Raw genomic sequence first — 22,004 nt, forward strand, 5'->3', positions numbered from 1 at the left:
ATAGTTTTAAACTCACTATTTCAAGACATTATACAGACATACCTTAGGTAGTTTTGGCAGAACCTTTGGTAGACCTTTAAAAAACTGTGATTTCTGAAGGTTATCCCTTTGAAATAATGAATCAAAATACTGAAGCGTCATTGCTCCTACATCATCGAAGAATGGTATCTAAAAATAAGATTAAAAGCTTGTGATCTGGAGGGAGACAACATTGACACTGTTACAAAGATTCCATAATATAATCATCTATTTACCTTCTCAATGCACTACAGTAAACCTTTACAATAACACGCCTGCAACTAACAATTAGAAAAGTACATTTTTACATACTAAGTAGTATAATATTCACAGATAAAGGCTGACTATTAAGACAGAATTTTCCTAGCATTTTAAAGAAACCCATGCATGTTATGTGTATCTAAGTTAACTTACTGTAGATGAAATAATGTTTGTCTACAAAAAATGGAATGAAAAGTAGAAACCTTGATTAAAAGTTCTCCTAAGAATAATCACACTACTTAATATTACAAGAAAGAATTACCCACGACACCATCCAGATCTGGCTACCACCCCTGGAAACTTATAATGAATCAACAAGCACTCATGCAATAAATGTGTAATTACATAAATTTCTCTCCAATGTTCAGATCCTTGTATATCCCATCCATTAGAATTTCTCACATGATCTCCCATGTTTTCATTACTTCAGCAAACAGGGCAAAGGTCTTCTTAAGTATTGTGTAACAATGTATATACGTAGACCAGGCTTATAAAGATGGCACCCAAAAAATACCAGGGGGTTTCATCTATAGCCATGGTATATCATATTAATACTGACAGAGCTGCTTCATCGTTAATGAAAGACTGATAAAAATGCATGATAAGAAGATTGTTTATATAAAAATCCATCCCCCCAAATTCAACTTTCAGTTAGCAGATGAATTAAAAGAGGAGAAGAGCATCTAGCCCAGACCTAGAGAGACTGGGATGAAAAGTCCTGTATTCAAAAACTTGCAGGGGTAAGATTCCTCCTTCCTGCTAGCTCTCATTTTTAGGGAGGGATATATCAAAACTCATGGGCTCGCAACAGTTAAAGACAAAGCACGGTCTCTCAGACAATTTAGAAACTTATTTTCAGTTGAAAAATTTGTGCAAAAAGAAAGGATATAAAAGCATTTAAAGAAGCTCTGCTGTAAGGCAGAAAGAGAAGCTGATAAGAGTATGGCAACAAAGAGGAAAAAGAATCAGAAAAGCTGACTGGAGTAGTGCAATACAGAAGAAAAGAACATGTCAGCAGAGAACTGAAGCTAGTCTGCACTGTCGACTTAAATTCTGCCTTCTAGATTGCACACCAAAAGGTATGTGACCGTGGAATTTTACACGGGTTAACACAAACTAGTTAAAACTAGCAAGGTAAACCTGCCCATGTCAAGCTCCATGTTAGCTCATGTCATGCTGGCCATAACAAACTGGTTTTAGAACTAAAGCTCTAACATCACTACGCTACAATTCAGTCTGCAGTGCAGCTGTGACAAGAGAGACTTAACATCTTTATAAAACCATACTGCTTATTACAACCATTTACAGATTTGTTTGTTGTAGCCCTGCAGACAAGTGAGTTGAAACCTGAGTAATATTTGCCAATTTCCTCCCTTCCCATCTTTCAGCATATATGTTGGCAGAACCATTACCTGTTCCCCCTCCCGTCTTCACTCCCTATTTCTTCCAACTCTTAAGATACTGATTTCTCTCTCTGCATACAATCTTTTTATATGACAGGAAAAGAAGAAAATTGTTTAGCTAAGTAAATCTACAAGCAGGAACTTGAAAGGCTACCAGAGATGAGAAACTAGGGTATAAGACAGAGGAAGAATCACGCTTTTAAGTTCTACTTTCAGATAGAAAAGTGCAGGAAGAGTTTGTCAAATTAAAACTTAAATTATCCTACTTAACAATTAATTTTTGGTTTATTATGGCAAGTGAGCTCTGAATATATTTTAAACTATTCTTCTGCATATTTAAGAATACACCAAAAATCATAAGCCAGAAGTTAATCCTTACATTTATTGCCCCTTATCATTTTATGGCTTTAAAAACCTTCCAATAGTTTTAAAGACTGAATTGTGTAAAAACGTAACATAGAAAATACTTCCAACTGTATTGGAAAACAAAAAAAATAGTGTTGCATTGCATGATTATTCTAAATTCTGTCTCAGCACCCACTTCTTCCATATTAATACAGGTCAGCGTAAGGACAATTTTTGGCATCAACTAACATCATTATTTCCAAAATAATTAAAAAATATTCAACTTTTCAACTAAAATGATCAACAGGAAGATACTTTAAAATATCTCTATTGTTTCTACAAATCAAACACTATTTTCCCTCTTTCCTGCGGCTACCGTATTTTCCATGAACTGACCTTAGTCATTTGATCTGCGTCTGGTCTGACTGCTGGAGCTACGTTTAAGAGTAGCTTCACGTGTTCACGCACCTCCTCTGGTATGCTCTGAAGAGTACTGGAGCTTAAACGGCTCAGCTGCGTAAGTAATTTAAGCACACGTACCATGAAGTCACAAAATCACGCATCTAACTATTTCCAATAAACATTAGGACTATACGTCAACCTTTTGATGGTTTCTCTACTCGCACCTTTGATATCCCTCCCTTCACCCCTTTTGTAACCCATTTGCTTCTGATCCCTCATAGCTGTCTTGCCGTCTCCCAACAGTGTACCTGTGCCTGCTTCAGGTCACATTTCCCTATTTCCAGCTTCTCATTGCGTTCATGTTATCAGAGAACACAAACTCAGAATTTTTAAACAGGTACAAGTTATTATCTGAGATGTTGTCTACACACATTAAAATACAGTACAAACAACTAAGGCAATGGGCACACAAAGCAAGTTATGACACGGAAACTTGCATACGAACGTACATGGTGTCAGCTGATCCAAGTAACCCTCTTCTGTTAATATTCATAGTCCACAAAGAATGTGAAATAGCTGATACCAATAGTGGATACCAATGGGCATGTAAAGTGATCAAATCACTCTAAACTCAGCCATCTTCAGTGCTCCTACATAGGTCATTTACTGCCTTGTGTTTCACATTGTTCACCCCAACAGGTAAAGCACTTATTCCACAAGACCAGCATTCAACAGGTTTACAGAGAAATCGGGTAAAAAATTAAATTTGTAGTTTATGAAGTGCAAGGTAAGATACCATTATTGGATTGTTTACGTTGGAGCACTGGTATTGTGTTCTAAATATTTAAGTCTATTTTAAAATGGCAACTTTTCGAATATGATAATCAATGAATTACAGTCACAAATAGAACATGTACCTGATCCAGCTGTCTACTAAAGCTTTTATATATATCCTGCTTGTTGACCTCAAAAATTGGTTTCCCTTTATTAAACACTGCATACATAACAGCTCCTAGAGAGTACATATCACTGGCTGTCTCACAGCTCACAGAGAGAATATATTCCGGTGCCAGATATTCAGGATTTGGAAGACACAAGGATGGCAAGTTTGGATCCCATTCCTTACAAGGGAACTTTGGCTGCAAGAGAAGTAAAAGAAAGTACATTTATTAGGGATTTTTAAAGAGCATTTTAAATATTAAAGTCAAGCAGCAAAAAATAATGAATCCACTCAAGTTCAATTAGGAATGACGCAGAAATGGAGTAAGGCAAAACTGTTAAGAATCTGTGTCTGTAGCTTAGAGCGATTAGCTGATGCGGTTAAGTCTGAATATTAGAGATGGGAAGTGTAATGTAAAATCAAAGCACTGCTGTAAGAGGGAAACATGAACTATGATGGGATTCATTTCAAGAGGCAGCAACTACACACTGAGTGGATGCAAGAGACTAAATTAGGTAGCTTTGCATGTCATGCAAATGCAGGTAAGCAAAAGCGTCACAGGCTTCAGCCTCTGTCTGAAACCATCACTAGTCTATTTTGACTCCACTGAGCCAACTCAGACTCTTTTTCTGTGATGACCAAAGGCAGCCCTTCAATCCAGCCTGTGCTGTATGTTCAAACTACCTGCCAACAACATATAGATGTGAATATTAAATAAAAGATTCTCTACTGAAATGCCAGGTCATGAAACTGGTTTCAGACAAAGATCTGAATTCAAAATTTAATGATGATAAATATAAAGATCTGTTACCTCCTGTTCAGATGGATTTGTTGACTGGATACAAAAATCAAAGCCCATAATTTTCCATGCTCCACTCTTATTCAAAATTATATTTTCAGGAGTAACATTTCCATGGACCATTTTCACACTGCTATGCAAAAACGACAAGCCTTCAGAAACCTGTTAATAAAAGATTATTATTTCAGGTTAAATATTTCCCCAAATATCCTGTAAGATATTTACAGAAATTCTGTTCTTGTAGTCACAATTAAATTGTTAAGTTAACTAAGAAACAATTTTTCACCATCATTTTAGGCTATGTCTTTGAAATTATATATGAAGGAAACTAAACATAGACAGGTAATTAGCAGATGAGATTACTAATGCTGATTAACTATCACAGCATAAGAACAAAAATTATGCTCAAAGTTGATCAACATATTCACCAAGTAAAACATGGGAGCTACTGTTCCTCTACAGCACGTAAAGAGAAGATTCACATACAGGAGAGACAACTGTAGCACAGACATTTATATGGAAAATACAAATTCATTCTCTTCGATATTTTTCATATCAGAATAAGAGTAGCAACTTAGAGCCTCCAGTGTTGATCCTCTCTTATACTTGCAGTGATTAGGGCACTATCACCTCCCACTTCCCAATTATTTGATTTGCTATAGGCAGACAAAACTTTGGCAGTTTACAAATTTATAAAACAATCATTAATACTAAAAGCACAAGAAAATTACATGGACAACCTGTGTCATACCTGAAGCAAACCGTATTTGGTCTCCACATCGTAAAGTTTGTATTCTTTAATGTCAGATGGTAAAGGAGAAGGTAGGTTGTCCCAGCTTCCAAGAACATTAGCTAAACTTGCACAGACTGGTTCTGTACAAAATGCCAAGCAATCCCTATAGAGGAAATACGTAAAAACATTTCGTGTAAATAAATGTAATAAATCTCTTGACTGCAAATAAAGCACCATACAAACATCATATTGTACGTTACCAGAGCACTTGGTGCTACCTAAAGACATCTTATATTTCAGGTTTTGAATCCTTCTAAGTAATATTATACTGGAGAGAAATATATAAATATCTGAAGTATTCAAAAAATATTAGAATATAGAAACCAGCCTAAGTTATTTTATTCTCTAACATTTACGTACATCACTAATGATGCACACAATGCTTTGTAAAAAGTTTTAACAAAACAATGCTTTTCTTGTCCTGATCTAGGAAAATCAAATAACTCTTAATATTATTAAAACTTGTAAAATCAGGCTTTTAGCTGTGCCTAAAACTGCCACGTCCCTGACTGAAGCAATACTTAATGTGGTCAGACAATGATCAGAAACAAAAATAATAAAATGTAAGGCAGCACCTGAATAGTCTTTTATTTTGCAAATTAATAGAAAAGAGATGCAAACACAAACATGCTTGTTGCACGAACTGCAGCTTGCATGTGAAGTGACTGTTTTCTAAATTATTTTATCTATTGTTTTCTTCATGAAACAATACAGGTCTTGTTTATGCATTTTTGTGTTAGCGGTGTTTGAAAAGCACAGATGAAGCAAACTTCTGCACGTAAAAAGGACTGGTTGTTAACACTGTGCTTCAAACTTTCAAATTCCAAAGGCCTGAAAACAATGTATGTCTCAGCTTCATGTACTTCATGTAACACACACACACAGAGTCATTCTTTATATCCACATTCTTCATACTGGTCTGCATTGCATTGGAGGCCCTGGACAGTCATCGCACCTCACTTCTTAATTGTTTTAAAGTTTTTTTGGGGAAGGCATTACATGTTTGGTAGCACACATACCTGGTTTAAGGATTAATTTATGAGAACACTAAATACTGTAACAGCATGAACATAGAAAACTGAGATTGAGTAACAGTAATCAGAATCAGAGAATTAAATATAAATCTTTATAAAGGTTTTTTTAGATCTTTATAAAGATACATTTTTTAATATAAAGTTATAGGCAAGAAGACAGAAGCCTAACTTCTTTTTCATTCCATAAAAATATTATAGAAGACACAATGCCTCAGAATGAGTCTACCACATCTTTTTTATGTATCTCAGTAATTAACAAGCTTGCTCTTTGAAGTGAAATAAGGCTGATGAAACATGCAAACCTCTTATTACTCATCCAGATTTTAGTTTTACTTCAGTTTTGTCTATTGCCTTTCTGATGGAAAAACAACTGAAAAATAAAATACATTGAATCCTAAGCGTCAGACAACATGACAGAACTTCTTTGCTTGGTTTCCTCCCTACCACTCTGTTAATGCCATCCCTTTCTTGTTTCTATTAACACAACTCGGGCTATAAAACTCGTTTCTGTAGTAATCACAAAGAAGAATCAGAGCACAGAAAGACAAAGTCCTTCATTTTCAATCTGACTTCTACCATACAGCTTATACATTTAGTTACGGTTAAGGTACAGATGATGGAAAACACTTAGGGAACAGTTATTCAGTGGTTTTCATAACATAAACTCTCTGATTGCTGCTGTTTTGAAGAAATAAAAAGATGGCTGTTTATTTTTTACTTTAGGAGCTAATTAAATAAGGACCCAAACCAGCGTAATGGAAGGATGGGGCAAATCTTACTACAGCAATTGAATATTGCAGAAGCTGGTGTCTGGCATACAGTGCAGCTTCTTTAACAGCTCCCTGAATAATATCAAAATGACATCCAGAGTAATCCAATAAAAAGAAAACGAGTTAAAAGTGATGGCCAAAATCGCATATGCTTTGGGAAAAACTGCAACAGATAGAACGTCTAGTAAATTAGGTAGCTGGGACTCTTCACACTATTTTTAATGGGTAGTAATGACATTATGAGTGAACTTGTAGTTGGGCTTTTTTATCCTTTTCTCCAATAACAAGTTAAATATATAATAATATTGCTCATCTGTGCTGGTACTGGAATTCAAGACCAGTTGTAAGTAAATATATCCTATTTAAATTAAATATTAAGTATAAATAAATAGTTTTTCATTATATGTAATGCATGTAAATGCACGTAATGCATGTAAAAATGTATACATGTTAATATCTATATTTCTATTAAATACAATTATATTTAATACCAGTTATTTGGAGTAGAAACATTCTATTATGAGTGGGAAAGCTACCTAAATGCTAGGGTTAGAAAGGTATGGCCTTTCTTTCTACATCTACTTCAGCTGCGCAGGTACATCGAGTATCCCTTTGTGCCCCAAGGGAGGAATAAAGGGTGACTCGCAAGCAGTTCAACACAACTGTATGTTACTTTGGAGGCACAAAAAAAGACAAGGTACAGTCTAGCCAGAAGGAGCTCGTGACAGATCTCTTCAAGAACAAGCGCTCTGGAAAGCCCTGCAATTCTGAAAAAAAAAAATCTTACAGCCTGCTTGCACAAGGTGACACACACAAATATTCCAAGGAAACTTTTATCTGTATGAACCCCCGCCAAAAACCGTTACATCGGTTTCTGGCACAGCAAGCAACTGGACAGGTTTTTTGCTACTGCTGTTTCTACCAGTAGCTGAAGATGCTGAGTATGGAGAGAACAACAACTGGAGCAAAGCATAGGGCATTACTAAAAACTCACAAACAAGAAATCTGACATAACTACACTGTTAATTTTACTCAAAAGGCTTAAATTCTTCACAAGAATAACACCAAAGATTTATTAAAACTCCAAGGCATGAAACTTAGCTTTTTCTTCAGAAGTAGAGAATTCAGGGAAAAAATAATTACAGATGCAGTTCCTGAGTCAACTGAAATACTGTGACAATTTTAGGAAGAAGCCTGGGATGTACTCTGGGATTCACTCGCATACTCTATGACTGAGATGACCCTAGGCCCTTTGGCATGTAATAGTTTATTTACTGTTGTAGAGTACTGCGGGCTGCCTTCAACTACCTAATTAATCTTCCTTAGGGTTTTGTGACGGACATACTGAACCACAGGGGCAATGACAGCTTTGAACCCTTGTTAATGCAAAACATGTTTAGTACTAGAGGAAAGATATATATATGAATATGCAAGTGTCATTTAATCCAAGAGATCTTTCCTAAAGTAGGCATTGCAAAGATGAAGAAGCATTCCTACAGTATTCTCAGCTCCTAGAGGCCGGTATATTTGGAAGAATATAGGTTAACAGACACAATCAAGAATGTAGAAGTTTGAAGGGTAATGCACATGAATCTTTACCAGGCTGCCATTTAGAAAAACTACTTTGGAAAAAAAACCAAACAAACTCTAAAACCTTCAAGATCTTCCTCAGTAGGATCGGCATTCTATTTGAACAGGAAACCTTCATTTCATTTGTTAGATTTTAGTGTGCTGTTGTCACTACAGTTGAACAATAAAGCTGTAAGACTAATCCATTATTGTGCCTAGTGACAACCCTACATAAATCAAGCAAGCACTACCAAAACACACTGAATTTTTTCTCCCTCGACTGGCATCTGAGGACCTTTTAAACATATACATGGACACAAAACATACACCAAAAATCTCCACTCTCACATGCAGTAAGTACATACATCTCACAAATGGAATAAATGTATGAACAACCTTTTCAAAGGAAACAGTTTTTAAGAGAGTTCTTTAAAAGCAAAATTAATTGAACTATAACATTTTCATGCTCTAAGGGTGACGTGCAGCCTTATAGCTGCAACTGGACTAAGATCATGCAATATATTATTAATTAGATTCACTAGATTCACACCAGAAATGCATGCTACGGCTTGGGGGGGGGGGGAAGAAAAGAAATAAATCTGAGGGTGCGGTGAATACTATTCTCACACAAGTAAATACAGTAAATTTAAGTCTCATCAGATGTATGTGTTGAATGTTTCAGATATTTTACGTCCAATAACAAAACAATGGCTAAGAAAGTCTGTTCTCAACTTTACTACAGCTCACCTGGATTCTTCCAATGGATGTTGAACTGTAAGTAGTCGAGGGTGTCGAAGCCTGGTTAGCTGTTGAACACCTCGTTTTAAAGAATCAATAATCTGATCCTTTTCAAATTTTTGATACTTGTCTATTAGCTTCTTATCAAAGACAAAAACAGCCACTTCCTAGAAATAAGCAACAAAATTCTCTGTGTATGTAACACAGCAAAAAAACAAGCCTATATACAATTACATAAATACACACATTTTTTTGAATCAACAATGCAGTAAGTATTTCAACGTACATGTATATATACATATTGTCCTTACTTTGTCCAGTCATAATCATACAGGCTACTGTATATCAACTCTAAATAGATATTTTAAGAGTTAAGGTACTACTGCTCCTTAGCTTACAAACAGTAATATGTAAACTATAACCACTATCTACACAGTGACAAAGCAGCGGATCCACGGGACAGAAATCAGCTTGATTTCAAGTAGATGAAAGCATTTATATTCAACTGTGAACAATTAAAATATTCTGAGCACACATCCATTCATTTGGCATTATATATATCAAGTGGTACCTTATTAAACCAGACCCTGTTTCAAGCATTCTGCTCCAAACCAGTACAATCTATATTAAACCAGGCATTCATGAGAGATAATTTATAGTCACAGTAATCAGTTAATCCGATCAGACCATTCACATGATAAAACATTTAAGAATTTTTTAACGCTTAGCATGTGTAAAAAAAAGTCCCAGAAATGCGGTAGAGGTCAAAACCAGAGAAAATAGTTCTTCCAACCAACCTCTGCAAGTGGATTAGGATAAAATTAAGAAATTTATATGAAACTTTGAAATTACAGTGGTGGATGTGTAATAAAAAATTAGATTACATCATCACCTTGGAAGCCAATAAAGACAAATCAACTGAAGAAAAAAGGAATTAAAAACTTTACCATGAAACAGAGAGACTTTCTTATACTCCTGCAACAGCATTATGAATAATAATAAAGGTTAGAAAGCAATAGAAAATAATATGAAAATACAGTTTTCAGTCCCAAAAGGAAGTCTGTGCTCTTGTACTGCACATTTTATAACTATTATTCTAATTAAAATCTCACAGGAATATTACCGACTTTTAAAAAAAAAAAAAAACAACAAAAAAAACCAAAAACCAAACCACTTCTAGAAATAGGCTATATAAAAAAGAAATTCAGTCCAATACACAAAAAATTGGCTTATATTTTTTAGCTGGTGCCTGTTTCATTAAGCCATTAGCAGGTGAACGTCTATAACTAATTCAACTAAGTACACTCTTCCTGCTTCTATTCCTACCAGCTCCCTGCTCCAACTTAAGTGTGATGGACTAAACATTGACACAAGGCAGGGAGGAACCAATAACAGGGGACTGAAGACATACACTATACCCACTATTTAAAAAATACACATTTTCCAGTACAAAGTGTGAATGTATTGAGCAGTACGTGACCAACAACAAAATTTTAAACTAATACAGCACTTCTGAAAGCACTGCTGTTTAATGACAATTCAAAAGAATCAAAAGTAAATATTTAAATCAGATAGTATGGGACACCAGCTATGGTTTGAATGTTTTATGATGGCTATTAATAAGTTCTATTAGTCCTTGCTGTAATCCTGCATGGTTTGCGTGAAGTTTGACAGAACTTTTACATATCCAAAATCTGCTTACGTAGAAGTATGTATGTAAAATTGTAGTATTCTAGGTATGAAAATGATTACTATTGCATTGATTTTGTAGACTTAGTTATTGTGGAGCGTAAAGAATCAAAATAATTTGAGCCGACAACTTCCTTTCAATACCTTTATCTTCATGTCACACATCTGATACAAGAAAACATAGAGCCTTCTCTGTCTACTCAGGGACACTAAAATGTTAAATGTTCTGATATTAATAATTTAAAATATGCTATTCTGAAATTCAATTCCATAATCAACATTGATTTTTATATGCAGAATGCCATATCAGCAATTTAGTATCTTAACCCCCATAAGTCACCAGATATTACTGTACAGAAGAATGAAGAGATAGCTGAGTCATGGGCCATAGAACACGAGCTCAATGCACAAAAATTACTGAAACCATATAGTACGCTTGGAAACATTTAAAAATGCTCATGGGTTTATGCTGCGTGAACCAAATAACCCATGTGTTTTGGCTATAAACACATTATTTCTGTTTTTCCTTTTCTGTTTTACAAGAACTGATATTCAACCCCAAAAAGGAGGGCTACTGACTGTAGCTGACAGGCATTCCATTGCCTGAAATTACTCTCATGGAAGCTTCCTGAGATGAAAGCTTGCAAAGGCTTTACATAGCTACTACTTTTTTCCACAGAAAGCTCTAGGGGAGCTTCCTCTTTGTTTTTTTTTTTTTTTTTCCACTTCATAGGTTTGAAGGAAGAGTAGCTTCCTCCTCTAGATAACTACTTGTCTTTTAATTCTGCAGTTGTGTCGTAATTCCAACTTTGTGATACAAAAATAAATTTAACATAAAAAGAATGAAATATATTAAAAAAATATGACTACTCTCCACAAAGAAAGAGAAAAAGTAGAGCCAAAATGACACAAATTTTCATTCATTATGTAATAGGAAGCATGCACACCTTGCTCAACATGCTCTTGTCTCAACACAGTATACTGGTAACGCCACTGCCTGGGTTAGGAAGCATGGTCAAGTATGTGGGGGACTAGACTAGACACTTTAAGTTTAAATCTCAGTTCTCTACACAAACATGAAATAGTCTGCACCTTCCGTCTCACCTCCCACATGCTTAAGCCAAGTGCTTTACTTCAAAGTGGTGCTAGGTAAAGCTGAGTGATGACACCGAGACAGACGTTATGTTATGAAGCGTACAGTGTAAATATTTGCCAGGATGAAGACCTTCAAGAAAATATCTGTTGTTACTGACAAGAATTTAGAATTTTTAACGTGAATCACTGAAAAGGTCAGTGTTTTAGTTCTATAATGCCTTTGCCAAGGAATTAAAAGGTCACCTCTGCAAACGGGAGTAAGCATTGTCCACAACATGCAAGACATAGGACATGGTTTGACTGAGCTATAATCATATTAACTTATCTAGAACACTTTTAGACACTGAAAAGTGTAAATCAGTTCTCTTTGATCGTGCTTGGGTATTTCAGGGGAATCCCGTTGACCATTGCCCCAGAAACCTGGTATTCACTAATATACCCCTTCATAAAGGTTTTTTTATCCTTGTAGTTTTAATCTCTAAATGCCCCAATTTCCTTTTGACAGTTTCTTTATGCAGTTTTCCTTTATATCGGGTCTGACTGAGATGGAGTTAGCTTTCTTCATAGTATCCCATATGGTGCTACCTTTTAGATTCATGGCTAAAACAGTATTGCTAACACAGCAATGTTTTGGCTATTGCTGAACAGTCCTTGCACAGGGACAAGGCTTTCTCTTTTTCCCACTCTGCCCCCACAGTGAGTAGGCTGTGGGTAGGCAGGAGATTGGGATGTGACATGGCTGGGACAGCCAACCTGAACTGCCAAAGGGCTATTCCGTATCATATAACATCACACTTAGTGACAGAAGAAGAAAGGGGTTTTGGCTTCCAAGGTGGCTGTTGTTTGGAGACTAGCTTGACCTTCAGTCTACCTGTGGGACGTGGTGAGCAATTTCCTTTGCTTTGCTTGTTTTTTCCCCCTCTTCCTTCACCTACTAAGTCGTCCAGGTCTTGACCTATGAGTTTTCTTGCTTTTCGTCTTCCTATTTTCTGCCTCCATCCTGCTGAGGGTGGGGAAGTGAGGAAGTAGCTGTGTGGGTGCTTGGTTGCTGGTTGGGGTCAACCCACCACACCCTTCAAGTCCATTTACAATTCTGCATTCCTTATGAAATACACACTGACAGTTTAAACACATGTCCTTATTTACCCACGTAAATACCTTATAAACCAGCGAATGCAAAAATCCTGCTCCTATCTTAGCCAATGCAACTCCTAAGAAGAAAAAAAAAGTTGGGGGGGGGGGGAGGGGCGGGGAAGAGAGAGACAGAAAATTAATTCTCCCTAACCAGAAAAAGGCAACCAAGGCATATCGTGTTTTCTCTCCTGCCCCTGAAAGGACTGTCAGAATTCAGAAACACACTAGGTTTGTGTGCCAAAAAAGATGCAAATAAAACTAGAAAGTATTTCTAAATTAAAGACTCTAAAAGCTGCAGAAACGTAATGATAATGGAGCAGCAATACCTCTTCCTATTCATCTCATTGCATACTGAGAAAACATGTTAACAATACCTGTAAAACATTCAAGCACTATAGTGATGAATGCTACAGAAACTCAAATCCGTCTGTTTTCACTGTCATTTTGAATAGTGTGGAGTAATAATCCAAGAGACTAAGCACAGAACAACAAGCAATAAAAAAAAAACCTGAAATATTTAATAACTACCTATCCTGTGAACTGAATGATGTAGCGATCTCAAAAAAAATTAAATGTGATCATGTTAAAGACTAAGTCATGAACGTAAAAGCAAAGGAAATTTTAAGGTAGCAGTCAGAGTGCTTGATTTTAGAAACTTTGTTTGTTTTCCCTTTCGTTTTTGTTCCCTATTTTACCCATATGCACTGACACATTTTTTAAATGAATAATCAAATGTAACTCAATATGAAACACATGATGTTTTACCAAAACCTCCCACTGTGCAAAGCAAAATAGTCTCTGAACTAAAAAATACTGGAAAGCATTCCAGTATTACTCTGGTCTTTTGCCAGAAAAAGACTTCCCTCCAGATTTTGGGGGGGTTATTTTTAGAAGCTTGCCAATGTTTTTTTATAACCCTACTTTCCCATCAGTTTGTTTCAGTCATAAGGTATACAATACAACTATTTCAGTTTTTAAATGAATTAGCCTTTAAAGTTTGAATAATAGGAAGCTTTCATTTCAAAGCTACTGTAAGCAGAGCCAAACAACAGAAAGCTGACTTACTACCATTAATATATTTAGTACTACCACAATAAAAGTTAAACACAACTACAGTAGTCTTGAAGTGAAAACCATTATATCCTTAATTCTGCTATTTTTTATGACTGAGCTGCCAAAAAGAACATTAAGTGACCTTACCCTATCTATTTCTTTATGATCACACTTTCCAAGCAGAAAAAAGGCCAAGTGACAAATTATGCCAGAAAAAAATATAAGTGCATAAAGACTAAGTTAAAAAAATCCAAGACGAGCAGAAACATATACTGTAAAATTAACAACATGTTACTTCATGTATACACATATAACCAGACTCATAAATCTTTCAAACAAACAGCAGCAAATCAGCTATCAAATAGCACCAGACAAACATATGCACACAGGTTAAGTAACTTCCTCTCATTCTGTTACCTTGTTATTCAGTCACCTACAAAGTAAGCAAGAAAAGACAAGACACATTTAAAAAAAAAAAAAAATATGTAAACATTCAGAAATCCAGGAAAAGCAGCAAGGCAGGAACCAGGCAGAACTCTGAAAAGAGGAATAAAATCATACAAATCTACTGTCACCAGAAATGGAATATTTGTAACTGTCTAGTGACTTAAAATAAAAACCAAATGAATCCATACTTGAAATCTTAACTTCAACTGACCAACTTCTGTAAGACTGCTGACTTTCATTTGTCCTGAGAACAAAAATTTCTGATCAGCTGTGCTGCTGTAATGCTAAAACTCCAAATTTAGCTATTATATCTGACTACAATGACCTAAATTATTACTTGTGGTGGTGTAAAGCAACAACAACACAGGCTATTAAGCGTTTACCTACTGCTTGTCTGATTACAACGCACATTACCGTAAAAAAGCTAAGTGCTTGTAGCTTCAAATTAGATATACACACTTGCATTACAGCCAATATGTGCATCACTTCACAAGTGACTGCTACCACTTGGAAAATGACAGCCAGCCACTTCCATATTGCCCAGACAACATTCAAAAGATACATACAAAAGAAATAAAAAACAGTGTTAAAGAACAGACATATTGCAACACAAAACAACATAACCTGTTTGTATTGCTGCATAGTTTTATTCTGCAATGTCAAACTGAATGCTGACATGATGTTACCTAACTGGTAATATTAATAATGAATGGTAATTGTATGTGAAATTACTGGCCATCTAAAATTCCTTGCAGTACAACTGCTGCTGTATTTTTAATGACTATTGATGGCATACAAATGCACAGATGTTAGCTAGGGTTTACAGAGATACTGCAGGTGTGGCAACACCTGAACTAAAACTCTACAAAATCAGTGGTCAGAATACCCATTCAAAGCTTGAAGAACATGATCGACAGGAACCAAGTTACGTACACTCTGTCAGTTAGGCTGTGAAAGAAACTTGCTGCAACTCTCCAGACTTTAAAGGTACACCTGCTACAGGTAAGATGCTTACTGGGCACAGTAATTGCACAAAACCTATCAAAACTACCATACTTTCAAGGTTATCACGTCTTTGTATAGTTGAATAAGACCTAAAAAAAAAAAGAACAATTGGTACATTGGGTAAATTCAGTAAATACTAGATGTATAGAGTTCTGCAACAGCTAAACAGATGCTTGAGAGTGTGGCGGAAGTACCTGCTTAGCATTACTCAGATTCTGTCACATATTCTCCACAGATTATTTATTCTGCATAGTATATTTCTTCTCTATTTGCTACAGTTTATTTTCCTACCATCTAACAGACTGTATACATGTTTTCCAAAGTTATTCCTTTACGTCCATTTCTTTTTGATACATCTGTAGCAAGCTGATTCGTTGTCTAAGCGACTTCACATCACTTCAGCATCAAGTTTAACTGAAGGCCATAACTTATTAACGCTTCTACTTACTTGTTGAAAATTCTATTTCCTTTCTAAGTTTGAAAAAAGACTTTTCATATTTCTCCAGTACAATAAAATCATTTCCTATAATAACAGTTCTTATACTCTATTTCTGGCAAACCTTCTTCCAAAGTCACAATCCCACTTTCATTAACATATGTGACTTACAGTGAGTCAGAAGTTTATATACTAGTGCTCTAAACACTAATACTTTAAGGAAACTAAAAGGGAACAATAGTGATCTGAAAGCAGCACGGGGAAGGCACAACTTGCTTCCTCCACAGCCGCCTCCTCTATCCCATGCCTTCCTGTTACTGTATCTCATGACTTAACATTTCTAACCCCTCAATTTCTGTATGGCAGCCGAGCAAAGAACTAGTCTTTTTTGCTGCAAACAAACGATGGCACACTTCATGATTATTTTAGACTGTAACATGCCAGTACTGCTGCCAAAAAAAGCTGCAAGGTAAAATAAACTGGGGAAGTGATCCATGTTAAAACAAACTTCTTTCTTCTTGTCAGATCACTTTTAACTCAGATTAATTCTTGATCTTGGTCTCAAATTGTATGCTATGAATGCAGAACCACTTCTTTCTCCAGCAGTGAAGGCTTAAAGCAATTATCACCTATGTAGCTGAGAACATTGTATTTAAATAATGTTGAGTTCTTTGTTTCATTTTACTTACCCTTAGCATTAGACTTTCCAGTTGGATTTTGTTTTTAAATGCCATTTACCAACCGCTACCTATCAGTCTGTTATCTAATGCTTATAAACTTAGGTCTTTACTTGACAACCCACCTGTTTTGTTGATTTTTTAGTTCCATTAAAAATCTTCCAAGCAAGACCATTACCACCACTGGCAATATGTCGGCCAACATCAAATTCCCTGGTAACAGGATTTCCCATGACTGCACTGGTGACATCAGCCGTTACTTTTGTAACGGTGCTCTTCAATTTATTCAGCATGGACTCCATTGTCTCAATTGTACACCAATGTATTATCCTACAAAGACAAGGAAAAAAAAGCTTCGCAGTTCTTTCAACATAAGACACATGTTGAAAACCGTATTATTAAAAAACATCTAACCAAGGATGCAACACGATATAGGAGTAACCCACAAAAAGGATACTGAAATATAACTTCCATAGTTTTGCAGTTATACATATTCACACTGCATACACGTATCTCTGCACACACACCTGGGGATTATATGTCATCGCTTCTACTCCTCCTCCAAAACTTTTGAGTCTGTTGATCATACTTCTTTCGATCTAGTAAAGCAATTAAGGACTGTGAAATTCAACCATTTCTTGAAAACAGGTCATTGAATAAAGCAGAAAATCTATAAACTGCTCCCATGAAGGGAAAGGTTCACACCTTGTCTACCCATATCAACCAACAAAGAGAACCAAATCTAAAGGAAACTGGGCTCCTTTAATTCCAGTGCTTATGGAACTATGTATTTTCTGAAGGGAAGGATTGCTTAAGATCCCAGAACAGCAAAAGAATAGATGTGTATTACACAGAAGACAATTAAAAAATGTGTTCTTTCCTACACTATGTCTGTCAAAATACAAGCCCAAAATTCAGATGGCTGACATTACTATTTGTATGACCTAAGTATTAATGAGCCGATCAGCTGCTGTAGAGGAAGGAAACAAGAAAACATCTTTTTTTGCTTTATTTTAACAAAATTGTGCAAGGAAGTTTTTTACATCACCTTCCAAATTTAGGAGATAAAAGACTGCCGCAGCTCACAATTAGTTCATCTTCCCCTGTACTGTGTACTTTCACAGTTTCCTAAGTTGTCATAATTAGTGCAAAAAAAATGACTTGCCAATTCTGCAAGATAGAAGTTGTGAAGCCTATGTCCCATTTATACAATTGTCTCTCTGATAACGGATACACAAGAAAAATGAAGACAAAGAAACAGTGAAAAAAAAGAGATAGACGTTCATCTTCCTTATCAGTGTGAGCAAAGATGGAGAGAGAATGCAAGAAGAAATGATTTTCTGAAATCAGTATTATGCAGTATATTCAAAAGCAACATTTAAGGATATTTCTTCACATGCTCTTTCAAATAAGGTGTGAAGAGTACAAATTTCTTCAACCGATAGCAGCAAATGTAGCAAAATATACAGAAATATGACTTTCATTTATGACCGTATTTGCCATAACTGAACTCACTGGCATATAATTTGTGTAAAACTATTTCTTTGAAAAATAGAGAATGTCATTCCTACTCAAATGGAAGAGACAAGATGTTGTTGTGATGAAGATGATGTTTGCCAAGTCACGGTAACAAGGACAAAAGAAGTAGAAGGAACTAACAAACAATCCAGTGAGCATTGGGTCTAATCAGCCCCAATGTCCTTCTGATGTGATGTGAGATGCTTGCTTGTATGAATTAAAGCCCTTCCCACTGTATTATACACATTTATAAGGCAATGTTCTGGTCTACATAGATTATCTGGTGTCTATTAATATATGCATTTATGCCACAGCTTCTTCTACATTCAATACACAGATGGAGTTTGTTTCCTTTCCACAGCTCCTTAGTCTCACAAAACCTGTAGCAACTTATTTTTGACACCTGTATACTTCAGTCAAACTTGATTGAAATCAAGCCCGCTAAAGTTATTTAGACATGCACACCTTCTCCCCCTGGTACTATAGATCTGATTCCATTAGAAATCAGGACAAATAAACTGATTAGTATTAAACTGGAAAGACAGACCTGTTTTCTAGAAGAGGTAATAAACATACTAAAGAAAACTTCTTAAAAAGTTATATGAGTCACTGAACAATTCACTCCAGTACAGGTGTGTCTAACAGCATTAACCTACTCCTAAGCAAACTCTACCACAGTGCGGGAAGAAACACAGCTACGCTGCTCCGTCTTGACTATTGTTGCAGTTATATCCCACCTTCAGTACTCTTCCATAGCAAAATGCAGTAATACACTAATGCTGCAGATCCACAGATATTTCTCCAATTTCCATATCAGCTACTAAATGAAGAACCAGACTAGAAGTTTTAAGAAAACTTATTATAAAAAAGGAAGGTATCCAGCTGCACAGATCTCAATCTTGCAAATATTCAACTTTAAAATCAGAAATAGTAGTTATGGCTTCAACAGGACTGCTCGGGAGCAGAACCAGATATGACTACAAGCACATTCAGGGTGGAATTGGTCTTAATTGTGTGGACTATGAGTTTTATATATGAGAAGCTAAGTCTGAATACAATGAGATAATCTTAAGAATAATTATGTAATTGCTTGGTCTGTATTAAGTGTTTTGTTGAGAACATAGCTGGAAATAAATTATGGAAACATACAATTCCTTTACTAATTAATTTCATTACATTATGTGACACTTTATTACAATATATTAATTTTACTTTATGAATTGTGCTATGGAAAAATGCATGCAATTCCTAACTATGCAGCCCAAGACCAAACAGCTATCAGACATTGGCTAATATCCCTGTATAAAGGAACTTTTCATTAACCTGTAAATAGGTGGAAACAAAGATCGTGGAGTATTCTGGTATTTCCAGCTCTCAAAGATTTTATTCTGCAGCTATTCCACAGGGCATGCTCTATACGCTAAAGGACTATAAGATCGATCCTAATAAGTTTAAGATAACCACAAATCTAATTAATTTGTTTTTAAATCTCATGCTTTTTGCATTGTTTCATTTACTCCCAGACATCAGACTTTCTCTAGTGTCAATGCAACACAATCTTGTGTTAGAACTCTCAGAACTAGAGATGCTTTGCACAATTAATTGCGGAGATATTATAAAGAAAATGCATGTGCATGCATGTTCAAATTCCTTTGTTTAAATCTGAAAGGGAGCCACTATATCGGTGGTAGAAAAATGGTGTAGTATTGAATAAATCAGAAGTGCCCTCTGCTGTGGGTGACAGATTCACTACAGCGAGAAGCCTGGAAAAGCCACTAGGTGAGAATGTTAACAGCATTCCATTGTCTGAAGGGTTAGGATTTAAAAAAATCTAGCCCGGTAGGCCCTGTCCAACCTGTTCCTCTCCAGCTTGACAGTATGCAAACTACTGTTTAACTTAACTACTGAGTAAGGAGTACTGAGAAACTTACTTCTCAATAAGCAGACTGGGTTTTAAGTTTATGTCCATCTAACTGTAAATTTGTAGAAATCCTCATGTCAACATTTGGACTGTAATCTAAAATAGCATATTTTGCTTTATAAAAGCAATCGTTATTACCAATTTCAGCAAAAACTCAATATATGTCAACAGGAAGAACGTACCTAAAAAATCCATGCCCCCCCAATATATCTATTTTGGGTAGTATCTATAATACCACAAATCATGATGATTTAACCATATCTGAAATATGCAACTTTAGTTCTCACCTGTATAAAACCTGGTTTGTTCAGTTCTTTTCAGACCGAACTATTATTTACAGAAAAATTAACAACCACTGGATAATCAAGAAAGTCAGTCACCCACAATGAAACTTTCATTTCAACTTAAAAGATAATAAATGAGAAAAGTACAAGATCTTAAGAGTAACAGTGTTCAGACAAGCAACAGAGGACATGCAATAAATATTTAAGAACCTTGATTTCTTCCTGTTTGAACTTCATGGGTAATATTAATGTTACTGATACTAAGTCCATGAAACCTGGAACTAATCCTAAAAGGAAATACAAATGGTCAATGTGTTGTTTTCATTAATTTCCCTCGCAATCAATAACAGTCTTTATGCTTAAGTACATCAGCAACAGTAAGGCAGCACGACGACAACCTAATCGACCTGCCAAGGTAGTAAGCAACAGCCAACACAGCAATAAGAAATTAGTCAAAACATTCAAAATATTGAAATAAAGATAAATCCGAAACAAGGATTCCTCACCACTCCGTAATTCTCACTCGTGTAAAACAATAGCAAGATGTAAAACTATTAATTTATCCTTGAACTAATTCATAGCTTCATCTGGTGCATGGATACGGGTGCACGCTGTACAGTGGTGCATCACACACTCTGCCCGTGTTTTGACCTGTAACGGGCTGGGATTTTGCTTTGTGAACCAGGCAGGTGCAGGGGTGCTTCATGCCACCCGGCCCAAACTCCCTCCCCACCGATCTGACCCAAACAAGGATGAAGAAATAGGTGCTGGGACAACTGAGTCTCACGAAAAAAAAAAAAAAAGGAAAGGAAAAAACAAAACACACCACCACCATTTTTCAGGAACAATAAAGCTTTTGCATCCGTTACAAATACACCAGGAGGATCAAACGCAACGATGTGCTGCTGTGCACAGTGTAGCTGCCCTCGCTGCAAGTCACCTTCATGATTTGTTGTTTTTTGTTTTTGGTTTTTTTTTTTCAGTATTTCTGTACTGAGCTGCAATCGAAACCCTACCAAAAGCTCCCGGAACGAGACCTCTTTGCCGCCTGCTGACAATCCACACGGCTGCACAGACCCCTGGGCTGTCTCTCACGGGCCAGTCCCGTATCCGTCCCCCCCCGCCCCGAAGTATTTGCTGTTATTTAGTAAAACCGGACTCGCACCGCAGACGGAGCCCCCTCCTTCCCGCTGCCCGGAGGGCCGGTGACTGCGCTCACGGCTCGGCGGGGCAGCCGGGAGGGAGGGAGCCTGCCTGCGGCAGCGGCGGGCGGAGGCCACCAGCGTTTGCGGGCAGGTGACCCGCTCCGGCAGCTCCGCGGTCCCCGCCAGGCCCCGCTCACGCCCTCCGGGGCGGCCCCCTTCGCCTCCGCCCCTCAGCGCCGGACTCCCGGCGGGCCCTACCCGCCCCACGCAACGCCACTAGGCCACGGGCAGCCGCTGCCGCCCCGGGGCGCGGAGGACAGGCCTCTCACCTGAGCCCGTGGAAGCCGCCGGCGCAGCGCCCGGCTGCCCGTCGCCCTGTGGGCCCCGGCGGGCCACCTGTCACGCCGGCTCCGGCTCTCGCTCCGGCTCCAGCTCGGCCCCGTCCCGCTCCGGCTACTCCATAGCGACGGCGACAGCCACAGCCACAGCCACAGCCACAGCGCCGGGGGGGGGGGGGGGGGGGGGGGG

General features: G+C 37.0%; 1 protein-coding gene across 2 annotated transcripts in view; it reads right to left on the reverse strand.

Moving 5' to 3' along the window:
- SCYL2 (SCY1 like pseudokinase 2) overlaps positions 1 to 21,959 on the reverse strand; it is a 40,886-nt gene extending 18,927 nt beyond the window's left edge. The window contains exons 1-8 of one of the 2 annotated variants that reach the window (XM_054206057.1): positions 21,806 to 21,959; positions 16,734 to 16,938; positions 9,082 to 9,239; positions 4,920 to 5,064; positions 4,181 to 4,330; positions 3,347 to 3,568; positions 2,424 to 2,540; positions 43 to 168 (exon numbers count right to left, since the gene is read on the reverse strand). In XM_054206057.1, the coding sequence (XP_054062032.1) occupies positions 43 to 168; positions 2,424 to 2,540; positions 3,347 to 3,568; positions 4,181 to 4,330; positions 4,920 to 5,064; positions 9,082 to 9,239; positions 16,734 to 16,910 (1,095 nt within the window). In that variant the 5' untranslated portion in view covers positions 16,911 to 16,938; positions 21,806 to 21,959. The remainder of the gene's footprint in view (positions 1 to 42; positions 169 to 2,423; positions 2,541 to 3,346; positions 3,569 to 4,180; positions 4,331 to 4,919; positions 5,065 to 9,081; positions 9,240 to 16,733; positions 16,939 to 21,805) is intronic. The other variant, XM_054206067.1, reaches the window with a different exon arrangement.
- Positions 21,960 to 22,004: the final 45 nt, after the last annotated feature.

This window comes from Rissa tridactyla, chromosome 1, assembly GCF_028500815.1.
Source record: "Rissa tridactyla isolate bRisTri1 chromosome 1, bRisTri1.patW.cur.20221130, whole genome shotgun sequence".
Taxonomy (NCBI): domain Eukaryota; kingdom Metazoa; phylum Chordata; class Aves; order Charadriiformes; family Laridae; genus Rissa; species Rissa tridactyla.